This window comes from Lepidochelys olivacea (assembly GCF_965140295.1).
Source record: "Lepidochelys olivacea isolate rLepOli2 genome assembly, chromosome: 16".
Classification (NCBI taxonomy): Eukaryota; Metazoa; Chordata; order Testudines; family Cheloniidae; genus Lepidochelys; species Lepidochelys olivacea.
The window spans coordinates 14121935-14136703 of NC_140426.1; the positions used below are offsets into that span (position 1 = coordinate 14121935).

The 14769-nt window shown below is 44.8% G+C and overlaps 1 protein-coding gene across 1 annotated transcript in view; it reads left to right on the forward strand.

Annotated features, from left to right (window-relative positions):
• Window positions 1–14769, forward strand: part of COL27A1 (collagen type XXVII alpha 1 chain) — a 247496-nt gene that overhangs the window by 54864 nt on the left and 177863 nt on the right. The window contains exons 7-8 of the mRNA XM_084650113.1: window positions 11622–11675; window positions 13727–13780. Of these exons, the coding sequence (XP_084506239.1) occupies window positions 11622–11675; window positions 13727–13780 (108 nt within the window). The remainder of the gene's footprint in view (window positions 1–11621; window positions 11676–13726; window positions 13781–14769) is intronic.

Below are 14769 nucleotides of genomic sequence, written 5' to 3' on the forward strand. Positions count from 1 at the left end.
TGAGCTACAGCTCACTTCAATGGATGCATTCAGTGGCAAATACAGTGAGGAGATTTATATACACAGAGAACATGAAACAATGGGTGTTACCATACACACTGTAAGGGGAGTGATCACTTAAGATGAGCTAATTCCAGCAGGAGAGTTGGGGGGGCGGGAGAAAACCTTTTGTAGTGATAATCAAGGTGGGCCATTTCCAGGAGTTGACAAGAACGTCTGAGGAACGGGGGGAATAAACATGGGGAAATAGTTTTACTTTGTGTAATGACCCATCTGCTCCCAGTCTCTATTTAAGCCTAAGTTAATTGTATCCAGTTTGCAAATTAATTCCAATTCATCAGTCTCTCGTTGGAGTCTGTTTTTGAAGTCTTTTTGTTGTAATATTGAGACTTTCTGGTCACTCGATTACAGACCTAAAAGATTGAAGTGTTCTCCGACTGGTTTATGAATGTTATAATTCTTGACATCTGATTCGTGTCCATTTATTCTTTTACGTAGAGACTGTCCAGTTTGACCAATGTACATGGCAGAGGGGCATTGCTGGCACATGATGGCATATATCACATTGGTAGATGTGCAAATGAACGAGCCTCTGATAGTGTGGCTGGTGTGATTAGGCCCTATGATGGTGTTCCCTGAATAGATATGTGGACACAGTTGGCAACGGGCTTTGTTGCAAGGATAGGTTCCTGGGTTAGAGGTTCTGTTGTGTGGTGTGTGGTTGCTGGTGAGTATTTGCTTCAGGTTGGGGGTCTGTCTGTAAGCAAGGACTGGCCTGTCTCCCAAGATCTGTGAGAATGATGGGTCGTCCTTCAGGATAGGTTGTAGATCCTTGATGATGCGTTGGAGAGGTTTTAGTTGGGGGCTGAAGGTGATGGCTAGTGGCGTTCTGTTATTTTCTTTGTTGGGCCTGTCCTGTAGTAGGTGACTCCTGGGTATTCTTCTGGCTCTGTCAATCTGTTTCTTCACTTCAGCAGGTGGGTATTGTAGTTGTAAGAATGCTTGATAGAGATCTTGTAGGTGTCTGTCTCTGTCTGAGGGGTTGGAGCAATTGCGGTTGTATCGTAGAGCTTGGCTGTAGACGATGGATCGTGTGGTGTGATCTGGGTGAAAGCTGGAGGCATGTAGGTAGGAATAGCGGTCAGTAGGTTTCCGGTATAGGGTGGTGTTTATGTGACCATCGCTTATTAGCACCATAGTGTCCAGGAAGTGGATCTCTTGTGTGGACTGGTCCAGGCTGAGGTTGATGGTGGGATGGAAATTGTTGAAATCATGGTGGAATTCCACAAGGGCTTCTTTTCCATGGGTCCAGATGATGAAGATGTCATCAATATAGCACAGGTAGAGTAGGGGCATTAGGGGACGAGAGCTGAGGAAGCGTTGTTCTAAGTCAGCCATAAAAATGTTGGCATACTGTGGGGCCATGCGGGAACCCATAGCAGTGCCGCTGCTTTGAAGGTATACATTATCCCCAAATGTGAAATAGTTATGGGTGAGGACAAAGTCACAAAGTTCAGCCACCAGGTTTGCCGTGACATTATCGGGGATACTGTTCCTGATGGCTTGTAGTTCATCTTTGTGTGGAATGTTGGTGTAGAGGGCTTCTACATCCATAGTGGCCAGGATGGTGTTTTCAGGAAGATCACCGATGGATTGTAGTTTCCTCAGGAAGTCAGTGGTGTCTTGAAGATAGCTGGGAGTGCTGGTAGCGTAGGACCTGAGGAGGGAGTCTACATAGCCAGACAATCCTGCTGTCAGGGTGCCAATGCCTGAGATGATGGGGCTTCGATTTGTACTCCCAGAGAATTTAAACTGTTGTTTTTTTCTCAAATATTTGTAATACTACAACTGTTTACATGAACCTCTTGCCACTTTGCAACAGCAGGTGACTTCATGTCTAATTAGTGAGGATGATGATAATCTCTCAATTTGACATGGACTTCTGTTGTACTAAAGACCATGCTTGTTGTCTTGCTAATGACTTGATAAAAAGAAAAGGAGTACTTGTGGCACCTTAGAGACTAACAAATTTATCTGAGCATAAGCTTTCGTGAGCTATAGCTCACTTCATCGAATGCATGCAGTGGAAAATACAGTCGGGAGATTTTATATACACAGAGAACATGACTTGATGTAAATCTGCCCATGTCCTAACAGCATTCAGTGTTGGGGGGGAAGGGTTTCTCCATCAGCCAAACAATGTTTTGTAAAGCTGTGTAAAAGCTGTTCCTGGAATGGGGATTCTCTCTATCATCTGGAGGCCTTTTGGGCTGAAATTGTAGTGGCTCTTCTGAATAAATCTTCATTTCTATAATGATACAGAGAGGATAAATTTCCTTTGGGAGTGTGGTTTGGCTCTAGAAACCTTGATGTTTAAAACACTGCTGGTAGTCGGATTTCTGGGCTGGAGTATTTTAATTTCACAGCTCCTGATTTTTTACAGATAGGAAAAAAAACTTTTTTCCCATGAAAAGGGAAAACAATATGGCCTGTTAGAGCAGGGAACTGAGCATCAGGACTCCTGGGTTCTATTCTTGGCTCTACCACTGTCTTGCAGTGTGATTTTGGGGTAAGTCAAGCTCCCTGTGGCTTAGTTTACCCACCTATATAATGGATCTAATAGCGCCTACCTCACAAGCATGTTGTGAGGCAGGGTCTTGGAAAAGTGCTTTGAGATCCTCCAGTGAAAGGTGCTGTAGAAGTGCAATTACTACTTAGTTTACACTACTCTAAGTGATCAAGCTAAGAAGATGTGACTGGGAAGGAAACATAAAGTAAAGACATCTGCCTGCAGGAAAAAATGCTGCTTTTGCAGAATAAAAAATGCTCCACATTCCATGAGAACACTTACAGCAACCATATTAATATGCTCCCAGCAATAGCAGGTCCCATAAGCAGCTCAGAGGCCTGCAAAGGAGGATTCCACAGACAGAAAGAAACTGCAGGGATGATAACAGCTGCATGCAAAGTGAGATTATCTGCATGACTTAATTTACTGTTTGGCAAACCCAGAACTCTTCATTCAGAATTTGTACAGATACATCTGCATCAAGTCAGCAGTGCTCTCTACAGTCTACGTCCAAGAAGTCTCTGACCAAACCTGTCGGCTTGTGGGGGACAGAGGGAAAGGGAGATTTACACTGTTTGGAAGTAAGTGTCAACATAAGCCCGTCACAGTGAGGCTGGAGGAATAGCTGCTCGTCTAGCTGGAACCGGACCATGATGCTGTTAATGAGAAACACTGGTTAAAAATACTTCTTTGCAACTTTCATGAAAGGACCTCAAAGCACTTGACAAACATTAATTGACCCTCACAACTGTCCCATGCAAGTAGGTAACTGATGCCCATTTTACAGATGTGCATACAGAGGTTGTGACTTACTTAAGATCACAAAAGGGAAGAAACTATAGAGGCATAGCATTGAGACTTCTGAGTGTTAGGTACCAGATTGTAGTAGAGATACTAGACAGATCTAAGGTTCTGCATGTGCTAAAGCCTAACTGTGACATGCCAGAAGAATCTAGTACGTTCCAACCTTTTGCCCTCACATGCTCCCAACTAATTCTCTGTGTCCCATTTGGCCAGGCCCCACCTGCTAAGATTTCAGGCTGGGTTTTCCAAAGGAACCTATTGGAATGAGGTGTCCAAATCCTACTGAAATTCCAGTTGGGACCTGGGCACACAACTCCCTTTGGCTCCTCTGAAAATCCCGATCCTAAATCCCTGATTTCTCTGCAGGAGCAGAAAACCTGCAACTTGAGTCACAGCTGTGAGAAGGGAAAATTAAGAATACCACCATTTAAGATACAATGGGCCTCTTTCATCTGCCAGCCGAGAAGCCCTACTACTGCTCTTGAGTCTTGCCGCTGCTAGCTCCTAATTAGTATACTGTTCCCTCTGGTTTCATCTGTCCCCTACAGTTAAATCTGGAAACAGCATCTACAGTAAGTTGCTGACCCGTACTACTTAGCAGTAGCAATGGGCTTGGAGTGTTGTTTTGTGATGGTAATTTATAGGGGAAAACTGGGGGTGGGGTGGGTGGGAGGGAAATCACAACTATCCAGTAAATATGGGAAGTGTCATAAATATAAAGGGAAGGGTAAACCCCTTTGAAATCCCTCCTGGCCAGGGGAAAGCTCCTCTCACCTGTAAAGGGTTAAGAAGCTAAAGGTAACCTCGCTGGCACCTGACCAAAATGACCAATGAGGAGACAAGATACTTTCAAAAGCTGGGAGGAGGGAGAGAAACAAAGGGTTTGTGTGTCTGTCTGTAGTCGTCTTGGCCGGGGACAGAACAGGAATGGAGTCTTAGAACTTTTAGTAAGTAATCTAGCTAGGTATGTGTTAGATTATGATTTCTTTAAATGGCTGAGAAAAGAATTGTGCTGAATAGAATAACTATTTCTGTCTGTGTATCTTTTTTGTAACTTAAGGTTTTGCCTAGAGGGGTTCTCTATGTTTTTGAATCTAATTACCCTGTAAGATATATACCATCCTGATTTTACAGGGGGAATTTCTTTATTTCTATTTACTTCTATTTTTTATTAAAAGTCTTCTTGTAAAACACTGAATGCTTTTTCATTGTTCTCAGATCCAAGGGTTTGGGTTTGTGGTCACCTATGCAAATTGGTGAGGCTTTTTATCCAACATTTCCCAGGAAAGGGGGGGTGCAAGTGTTGGGAGGATTGTTCATTGTTCTTAAGATCCAAGGGTCTGGGTCTGTAGTCACCTAGACAAATTGGTGAGGCTTTTTACCAAACCTTGTCCAGGAAGTGGGGTGCAAGGTTTTGGGAAGTATTTTGGGGGGAAGGACGCGTCCAAACAGCTCTTCCCCAGTAACCAGTATTAGTTTGGTGGTGGTAGCGGCCATTCCAAGGATAACGGGTGTAATATTTTGTACCTTGGGGAAGTTTTGACCTAAGCTGGTAAAGATAAGCTTAGGAGGTTTTTCATGCAGGTCCCCACATCTGTACCCTAGAGTTCAGAGTGGGGGAGGAACCTTGACATGGTGGCACAGTGGTGGGATTAACCTGAAATCATTTTGAGATCCAGTTGAGATTTTTTGAACTAGAAATACAGATTTTAAAAAGGAATTTTTAGGAAGTCCAGAAGGCAGCTTTGAAACTGAAAGCAGCTTGGTTTCTCTCTGCTTTGTGGCCAAGCAGAGACAAAAGGGGATTATCTTGTGAATTGCAGATTTTCTTTGCCTGGAGGCAGGGTACTTAACTCCTGCAGGGAAATTCACAGTCTTCCAACCCAGAGGTTTTTTTTTTTTTCTTTTCTTCCTAAAAGTAAATAGGGGGTGTGTGCTCTACCCATTTGCCTGGAGACAAAAGTGGCAGGGTTTTTTTTTAGGATTTTGATTTTTTTTTTTTTTTGTTTTACAAGGAGCACAGGTTTGAAAAGAAATTTTTTTCTTCTTTGGGCTGGGTAAGCAGGTTTCCAAGTAGTTGGAGGTTTTTTGCTTTAATTTGGGCCCAGAGCAGAGACAAGGGAATTGTCTTTTTCTGTAGGCTGACAATCACTATCAGAGAATAGGTATTCTATTCCAGCACAGCAAAATTTTACAGCCAAGTTTTGTTTGTTTATTTCTAAACCTCGGGTGTAAAGTTAGTTAAAAACAGAGAGGTTAGAATGGCCAAATCCTCAGCTCGACTACAGCTGGAATTAGCCAAATTTCAGGCTGAGGAAAAACAAAGGGAACATGAAAGACAGATAGAACTCATGCAGCTGAAGAAGGAACAAGAAAGGGAGGCAGAACAACACCAAGAGGCTGCCCACAAGAGGGAAATGGAGGCAAGGAAGCATGTGGAGGAGGAGAGGGAAAAGAGAGGAAGCATGTGGAGGAGGAGAAGGAAAAAGAGAGGAAGCATGTGGAGGAGATGGAGAGGATAAAGGCCCAGCAGAATATACCAACAAACCCTAGCAATCCTTCTCCAGGTACCACTTCCCATCCCAGGAAGTTCCCCACCTACAAGGCAGGTGATGATACTGAGGCCTTCTTAGAAAACTTCGAAAGGGCCTGCCTTGGGTACAACATCTCTACTGACCAATACATGGTAGAGCTGAGGCCGCAGCTCAGTGGACCCTTAGCTGAGGTGGCAGCTGAAATGCCTAAAGAACACATGAACAAGTATGAACTGTTTAAATCCAAGGCGAGAGTCAGAATGGGGATAACACCCGAGCAGTCTCGTCGGAGGTTCAGAGCCCTAAGGTGGAAACCAGACATGTCATTTACCCGACATGCCTACCACATTGTAAAACATTGGGATGCCTGGATATCAGGAGCAAGTGTTGAATCTCCAGTAAATTTGCCCTTCCTAATGCAAATGGAACAATTCTTAGAGGGTGTTCCTGAGGAAATAGAAAGATACATCCTAGATGGGAAACCCAAAACTGTAATTGAGGCAGGAGAGATTGGAGCCAGATGGGTGGAGGTGGCAGAGAAGAAGAAAACTGGTCGCAGTTGGAGCGGAGACCAGAAGGGACCACCCCAGACCACACCCTATTACCGGGGGCCGCCCAAAGCCCCACCTACCTCCCAAAGAACCCTCCAGACCCCTTATCGTCCCACCACCCCGTTCTCCAGCAACCCTCCTCGCCCCAGTGACCCGTCAGCTGGACGATGTTTTAAGTGTAACGAGCTGGGGCATGTTAAGGCCAACTGCCCCAAGAACCCCAACAGATTACAGTTCATTGCACCGGAATCACACCAGAGGTCCACAGGCCCAGATACCTCCCAGATACCCTTGGAGCGGAGGGAAACTGTGAGTGTGGGTGGGAAGAAGGTCACCGCGTGGAGGGACACCGGAGCACAAGTGTCAGCTATCCATGCTTCCTTAGTGGACCCCAATTTAATCAACCCAGAGATCCAAGTGACGATTCAACCCTTCAAGTCCAACTCTTTCAATTTGCCTACAGCCAAGTTGCCTGTCCAGTACAAGGGCTGGTCAGGAATGTGGACTTTTGCAGTCTATGATGATTATCCCATCCCCATGCTGTTGGGGGAAGACTTGGCCAATCATGTGAAGCAGGCCAAGAGGGTGGGAATGGTCACCCGCAACCAGGCTAAACAAGCCGTGAGGCCTAGCTCTGTTCCGGAAACTTCTATCAGGACCCAGTCAGAGGTGATGGACCTGGACCCCAGGCCAATGTCTGCAACAGCAGTAGTGGATCCAGTCCCAGAGACCCAGACGGAACCAGTCCCAGAACCGGAACCAGCCGAACAACCAACACCAGACCCCGTGTCAGCACTGAATCCAGTACTTGCAACCTCAACACCAGAGGGCCCCACCGAACCTGAACTGGCAGCAGCCGATAACCTTACACAAGAGGCTCAGCCGGAGCCTGAATCCCAACATAGTACACCAGCGGAGAGCGGTTCACAGTCAACAGAAACAGCTCCATCCCCTATATCGCTTCCAGAGGGACCAAGCCTAGGTCCACAATCCCATGAGGAACTGATGTCTCCAGCATCAAGGGAACAGTTCCAGACCGAACAGGAAGCAGATGAAAGCCTCCAGAGAGCTTGGACGGCGGCACGGAGCAACCCACCGCCTCTCAGCTCTTCTAATCGATCCAGGTTTGTTGTAGAAAGAGGACTTTTATACAAGGAAACTCTTTCTGGTGGACACCAGGAAGACTGGCATCCTCAGAGACAGTTGGTAGTTCCAACTAAATACCGGGCCAAGCTCTTGAGCTTAGCCCATGATCACCCTAGTGGCCATGCTGGGGTGAACAGGACCAAAGACCGTTTGGGGGGGTCATTCCACTGGGAGGGAATGGGCAAGGATGTTTCTACCTATGTCCAGTCTTGTGAGGTGTGCCAAAGAGTGGGAAAACCCCAAGACCAGGTCAAAGCTCCTCTCCAGCCACTCCCCATCATTGAAGTTCCATTTCAGCAAGTAGCTGTGGCTATTCTGGGTCCTTTTCCGAAAAAGACACCCAGAGGAAAGCAGTACATACTGACTTTCATGGATTTTGCCACCCGATGGCCGGAAGCAGTAGCTCTAAGCAAAACCAGGGCTAAAAGTGTGTGCCAGGCACTAGCAGACATTTTTGCCAGGGTAGGTTGGCCCTCCGACATCCTCACAGATGCAGGGACTAATTTCCTGGCAGGAACTATGAAAAACCTTTGGGAAGCTCATGGGGTAAATCACTTGGTTGCCACTCCTTACCATCATCAAACAAATGGCATGGTGGAGAAGTTTAATGGAACTTTGGGGGCCATGATACGTAAATTCGTAAATGAGCACTCCAATGATTGGGACCTAGTATTGCAGCAGTTGCTCTTTGCCTACAGAGCTGTACCACATCCCAGTTTAGGGTTTTCCCCATTTGAACTTGTATATGGCCGTGAGGTTAAGGGGCCATTGCAGTTGGTGAAGCAGCAATGGGAGGGATTTACACCTTCTCCAGGAACTAACATTCTGGACTTTGTAACCAACCTACAAAACACCCTCCGAACCTCTTTAGTCCTTGCTAGAGAAAACTTACAGGATGCTCAAAAAGAGCAAAAAGCCTGGTATGATAAACATGCCAGAGAGCGTTCCTTCAAAGTAGGAGACCAGGTCATGGTCTTAAAGGCGCTCCAGGCCCATAAAATGGAAGCATCGTGGGAAGGGCCATTCGTGGTCCAGGAGCGCCTGGGAGCTGTTAATTATCTCATAGCATTCCCCACCTCCAACCGAAAGCCTAAGGTGTATCATATTAATTCTCTAAAGCCCTTTTATTCCAGAGAATTAAAGGTTTGTCAGTTTACAGCCCAGGGAGGAGACGACGCTGAGTGGCCTGAAGGTGTCTATTATGAAGGGAAATGTGCTGGTGGTGTGGAAGAGGTGAACCTCTCCATGACCCTTGGGCGTATGCAGCGACAGCAGATCCAGGAGCTGTGCACTAGCTACGCGCCAACGTTCTCAGCCACCCCAGGACTGACTGAACGGGCATACCACTCCATTGACACAGGTAATGCTCACCCAATTAGGGTCCAACCTTACCGGGTGTCTCCTCAAGCTAAAACTGCTATAGAACGGGAGATCCAGGATATGTTACAGATGGGTGTAATCCGCCCCTCTGAAAGTGCATGGGCATCTCCAGTGGTTCTAGTTCCCAAACCAGATGGGGAAATACGTTTTTGCGTGGACTACCGTAAGCTAAATGCTGTAACTCGCCCAGACAACTATCCCATGCCACGCACAGATGAACTATTAGAGAAACTGGGAAGGGCCCAGTTCATCTCTACCTTGGACTTAACCAAGGGGTACTGGCAGGTACCGCTAGATGAATCTGCCAAGGAAAGGTCAGCCTTCATCACACATCTCGGGCTGTATGAATTTAATGTACTCCCTTTCGGGCTGCGAAATGCACCCGCCACTTTCCAAAGACTTGTAGATGGTCTCCTAGCGGGATTAGGAGAATATGCAGTCGCCTACCTTGACGATGTGGCCATATTTTCGGATTCCTGGGCAGACCACCTGGAACATCTACAAAAAGTCCTTGAGCGCATAAGGGAGGCAGGACTAACTGTTAAGGCTAAGAAGTGTCAAATAGGCCTAAACAGAGTGACTTACCTTGGACACCAGGTGGGTCAAGGAACTATCAGCCCCCTACAGGCCAAAGTGGATGCTATCCAAAAGTGGCCTGTCCCAAAGTCAAAGAAACAGGTTCAATCCTTCTTAGGCTTGGCCGGTTGTTACAGACGATTTGTACCGCACTACAGCCAAATCGCTGCCCCACTGACAGACCTAACCAAAAAGAAACAGCCAAATGCTGTTCAGTGGACCGGAAAGTGTCAGAAGGCCTTTAACAAGCTTAAAGCGACCCTCATGTCTGACCCTGTACTAAGGGCCCCAGACTTTGACAAACCGTTCCTAGTAACCACAGATGCATCCGAGCGTGGTGTGGGAGCAGTTTTAATGCAGAAAGGACCTGATCAAGAATTCCACCCTGTAGTGTTTCTCAGCAAAAAACTGTCTGAGAGGGAAAGCAACTGGTCAGTCACTGAAAAAGAATGTTATGCCATTGTCTACGCTCTGGAAAAGCTACGCCCATATGTTTGGGGACGGCGTTTCCACCTGCAAACCGACCATGCTGCACTAAAGTGGCTTCACACCGTCAAAGAAACTAACAGAAAACTTCTTCGGTGGAGTTTAGCTCTCCAAGATTTTGATTTCGACATCCAACACATCTCAGGAGCTTCTAACAAAGTGGCTGATGCACTCTCCCGTGAAAGTTTCCCAGAATCAACTGGTTAAAATCGTCCTTGAGATGTGGAAAATATTGTTAGTCTTTATGTACTTGGTAGTATATTTAGAGATGCATGTGTCTTATTAACTCTGTTTTCCTAGAGCTCCAGGAAGAAATCCCAGCCAGTGTTTCACCCTAGCTGAGATTTGGGGGGCGTGTCATAAATATAAAGGGAAGGGTAAACCCCTTTGAAATCCCTCCTGGCCAGGGGAAAGCTCCTCTCACCTGTAAAGGGTTAAGAAGCTAAAGGTAACCTCGCTGGCACCTGACCAAAATGACCAATGAGGAGACAAGATACTTTCAAAAGCTGGGAGGAGGGAGAGAAACAAAGGGTTTGTGTGTCTGTCTGTAGTCGTCTTGGCCGGGGACAGAACAGGAATGGAGTCTTAGAACTTTTAGTAAGTAATCTAGCTAGGTATGTGTTAGATTATGATTTCTTTAAATGGCTGAGAAAAGAATTGTGCTGAATAGAATAACTATTTCTGTCTGTGTATCTTTTTTGTAACTTAAGGTTTTGCCTAGAGGGGTTCTCTATGTTTTTGAATCTAATTACCCTGTAAGATATATACCATCCTGATTTTACAGGGGGAATTTCTTTATTTCTATTTACTTCTATTTTTTATTAAAAGTCTTCTTGTAAAACACTGAATGCTTTTTCATTGTTCTCAGATCCAAGGGTTTGGGTTTGTGGTCACCTATGCAAATTGGTGAGGCTTTTTATCCAACATTTCCCAGGAAAGGGGGGGTGCAAGTGTTGGGAGGATTGTTCATTGTTCTTAAGATCCAAGGGTCTGGGTCTGTAGTCACCTAGACAAATTGGTGAGGCTTTTTACCAAACCTTGTCCAGGAAGTGGGGTGCAAGGTTTTGGGAAGTATTTTGGGGGGAAGGACGCGTCCAAACAGCTCTTCCCCAGTAACCAGTATTAGTTTGGTGGTGGTAGCGGCCATTCCAAGGATAACGGGTGTAATATTTTGTACCTTGGGGAAGTTTTGACCTAAGCTGGTAAAGATAAGCTTAGGAGGTTTTTCATGCAGGTCCCCACATCTGTACCCTAGAGTTCAGAGTGGGGGAGGAACCTTGACAGGAAGGCATGGCATTGCTTTCTTCCAGATATTTCTCTAGTTATTTTAATGCAACCAAAAATAGTTTAAAACATTTAGTGCTTTAGCAGCAACAAACGATTTAAAAAGACCAACCCCAGCCGATGCACCAGTAAAGTGGAACCATATAAGAAAACTTTCACAGGTGTGGGAGGAGGGGATGAGAGGAGGCACAATAAAATAGTTTTAGAATTTAAAGGCTCCGTTCAAACAAGACCAAATGTATAAAATTATATCTCTTCAAATATTGTCATGAGTTTAATTCCTTGTTTCAGGGCCAAAAAGGGGATCCTGGGCTGTCACCTGGAAAAGCTCATAATGGAGAGAAGGTAAGCATCATTTTTATTAGACAGAGATTGGGGTCCTGTTGTTCTCGTGGCTGTCTATGTACCTAACAAGACACAGTCCCTGTTCCAAAGAGTTTACAATCTAAGCAGAAAAAGCCTCAGAGGTTCCCACTTTACAGATGGAGGGGACTGAAGAATTAAAAGATTGTGTCTGCACTTCAGCTAGAGGTGTGATTGCACTTGTGTAGGCATACCCATATTAGCTTTAATCTGGCTATCATGGCTAAAAATAGCAGGGAAGACACAGCAGCGCTGGTGTCAGCACAGGTTGTATAAATGAACCTGGAACCCTGGGTATGTACCCATATTCCCAGCCCATGCTGGGGTCTGTGATTTGCTCAAGATCACAGAGGGATTCTGCAGCAGAGCTGGAAACTCAGCTTGGATCTTTTGATCCAGTGGCTTAACTGCCAAACCCACCTAGCTGTCTGGGTGAGGGGGAGAGATTTATCTTGATCATCGTACTCAAAGTAGGTTGCATATACTCTGACCCTGGTGTGTGAGAATGGATTTTTGTTTCCCCCACTGAAGTCTAATCATCAGTGCAAACCATGCAAGACCAAAATGTACAGTCTAATTTTTGGTTTTAGCCTTTGTTAAGGATCAAGGGGTTCTATTGCTAGACCTTTTCAATAAATTAAGATCTGAGTTTTTGCTGTTTCACATGTGAATTGGTTTTTACTGATGTCTGGTAATAGGGGCTCACATAAATACTGAAATTAACAGAGGAACAATCAGAATAGCCTAATGTGTGTATTGATTTGTTCTTTTATTAGTGCCTGCACACTTCCTAGTTCATAACTCATGTCCAATGCATATGAACTTTTTTTCTCTCCCTCACACATGAGACTTTTCCTATTCATATACGGTTAATGGAAAGCATTGGCCATGAAGGGACTATTAATTTGAAGCCAGGTGCCTTTGGGCCATAAATTAAGACACCCAAAACCAGTAAAGATGAAGAAGTTAGAGAACACTGAAATTATTCTTTCAACTCAACAGCATGAGGTGCCCTTGACATTTTTCGAGTTGCTTCAGAATGGGTATGACATGGAAAGCATCTACCAGAAAGACATGTAACAGTTTTCTCACAAAGTATGCCTAGTGTAAGCATGAGTAAGGCCCAGAGTATGCTTAGCCCATGTTAACAAGGCCTGCTGGTATTTATAGAAATTCAGAGCTTTCAGCAAGAGTTTGGAGTAATGCCTAATTCTTCAGCTACTTATGCCAAACTCATGTTAAATAAAGACTGAAATAATCAGTGACAGTCGATGCTAAAGTCCTAAGAGTTCGTTGAGTCTAGTCAGAGAAAGCCAAACTGTACTGTAAGTAAGGAACCGGATGTGGTATGTAAATAATTTGCACCAAAGGGCCTGGTCCATTCTTAAGATATTTCTAATACACCAATCGGGGTTGAATTCAGTCCTTTCCCAGGAGCACAGGCAACCAACAAATCTCTCCTTCTAAGCAGCCAGGAAAAGATCAACCAACATTGTGTATACAAGGAAAATAATTTTATTCTTAGAGCTATCTGAGACTGAGTTGGAGCAATGGGTTGAGCCACTTTGGTAGTAGTAGGGTAGTTTATGAACCTGGCTCCTGGATTTGACAAGTGGAAGCAGCCGATGCCTGTTGTTCATGCTGCATTTAAAAGACAGGATTCTGCTATTTAAAATCCTCCAAAATGCAATTGCAGTGTGCAGCTGAAGGAGAGAATTGAAAAGAGGGCTCACATTCTGTTGGTGAAAACCTGGAGTCCCCACAGTAGCTGCAGCTAATTCACCAGTTTACTGTTTAGGTGAGACAATTAATAAAGAGATTGTGAATTTACAGTTATCTTTTAATGGCACTTTTTTACTTCTATAAATTCTTTTTAGTGGATTTCTGAGGAATTAAGAATACGAGTCACAGATACCAGCAATTCAGCCCCTCTATCGTGGAATCTATTCTATGACAAATAATTTCAATAAGACTATACAGCAAGTGGGAATAAAAACAGCTGAAAACTAATGAGGCATGCTTGTGTTTTACAGGGAGACATGGGTTTACCTGGTTTGAGTGGGCTTCCTGGACCACCTGGTCGGAAGGTAAGCACGTTTCCATTTCTAGTTAATTAAACCAATATTGTCAATAAATAACTGTAAGTACCCTTCTCAAGCATCTTTTACCTTAAAATTTCAAAGTGCTTTCAAATATTTTAATTAAGCCTCAACACTCAGTGTCGGGGAAGCAAGTTGTTGTTTTTGTCTTACAAATGGGTAAATTGAGGCACCGAGATTAAATGACACCGACGAGATCCTGTCAGAAGCAGGGACTAGAACACTGGAGTGCTGACTCGCATTCTGCTTTTCTAGGCACTGGGCTAGACTGCTTTTCTGCCCTTTGACTCTGTGTATTGACCAGGAAAAGTGTCCAGGCTTAGGTCAGGTTTAGCTAACACATGCTAGCCCAAGTCATTCTAAACTTGGTCTGTCTTAGGTCCTTATATAGCCCACAAAACTATAGAATCTGACCATCTCACAAATTTTAATGTATTTATCCTCTCAGCATGCTGTGAGGCAGGACAGTGCTGTTATCCCCATTTCACCATTGGGAAACTGAGGCACAGAGAGGGTAAGTGGCTTGCCCCAGGTCACACCAGAAGGCTGTGGCAGAGCAGGGAAAAGAACCTGGGTCTTCCAAGACTAGCACCCTACCAATTGGAACATGCTTCCTCTAAATGCAACCCTCTCCTAGGGTGAATGCAGGCTACCATCTTTATTTCAGTTAAAGCTGATCATATTCTAGTGTGGGCAGGAGCTATATTAAGGTACCGGTTTAGGTATGGCTTAGTTAGTGCATGTTATCTGAGCCCACTAAAGCTTGACCACATTTTCTGGTCAAGACCAACCCATATGCATTTGGAGAAGGAGTTTCTTTCTCTCTGTATTTTGAATGGAGCTTGAAATTAACATGGATCTGCTTTGTTTGCTTCCATATATGTGCCATCAGCAGCACAAATGTCACCAGGAATGTGCATGGGTCTGAGAATGCCTTCAAGTGCTGGAGTGTGAGATTCCTCACTGCCATGTCCCAC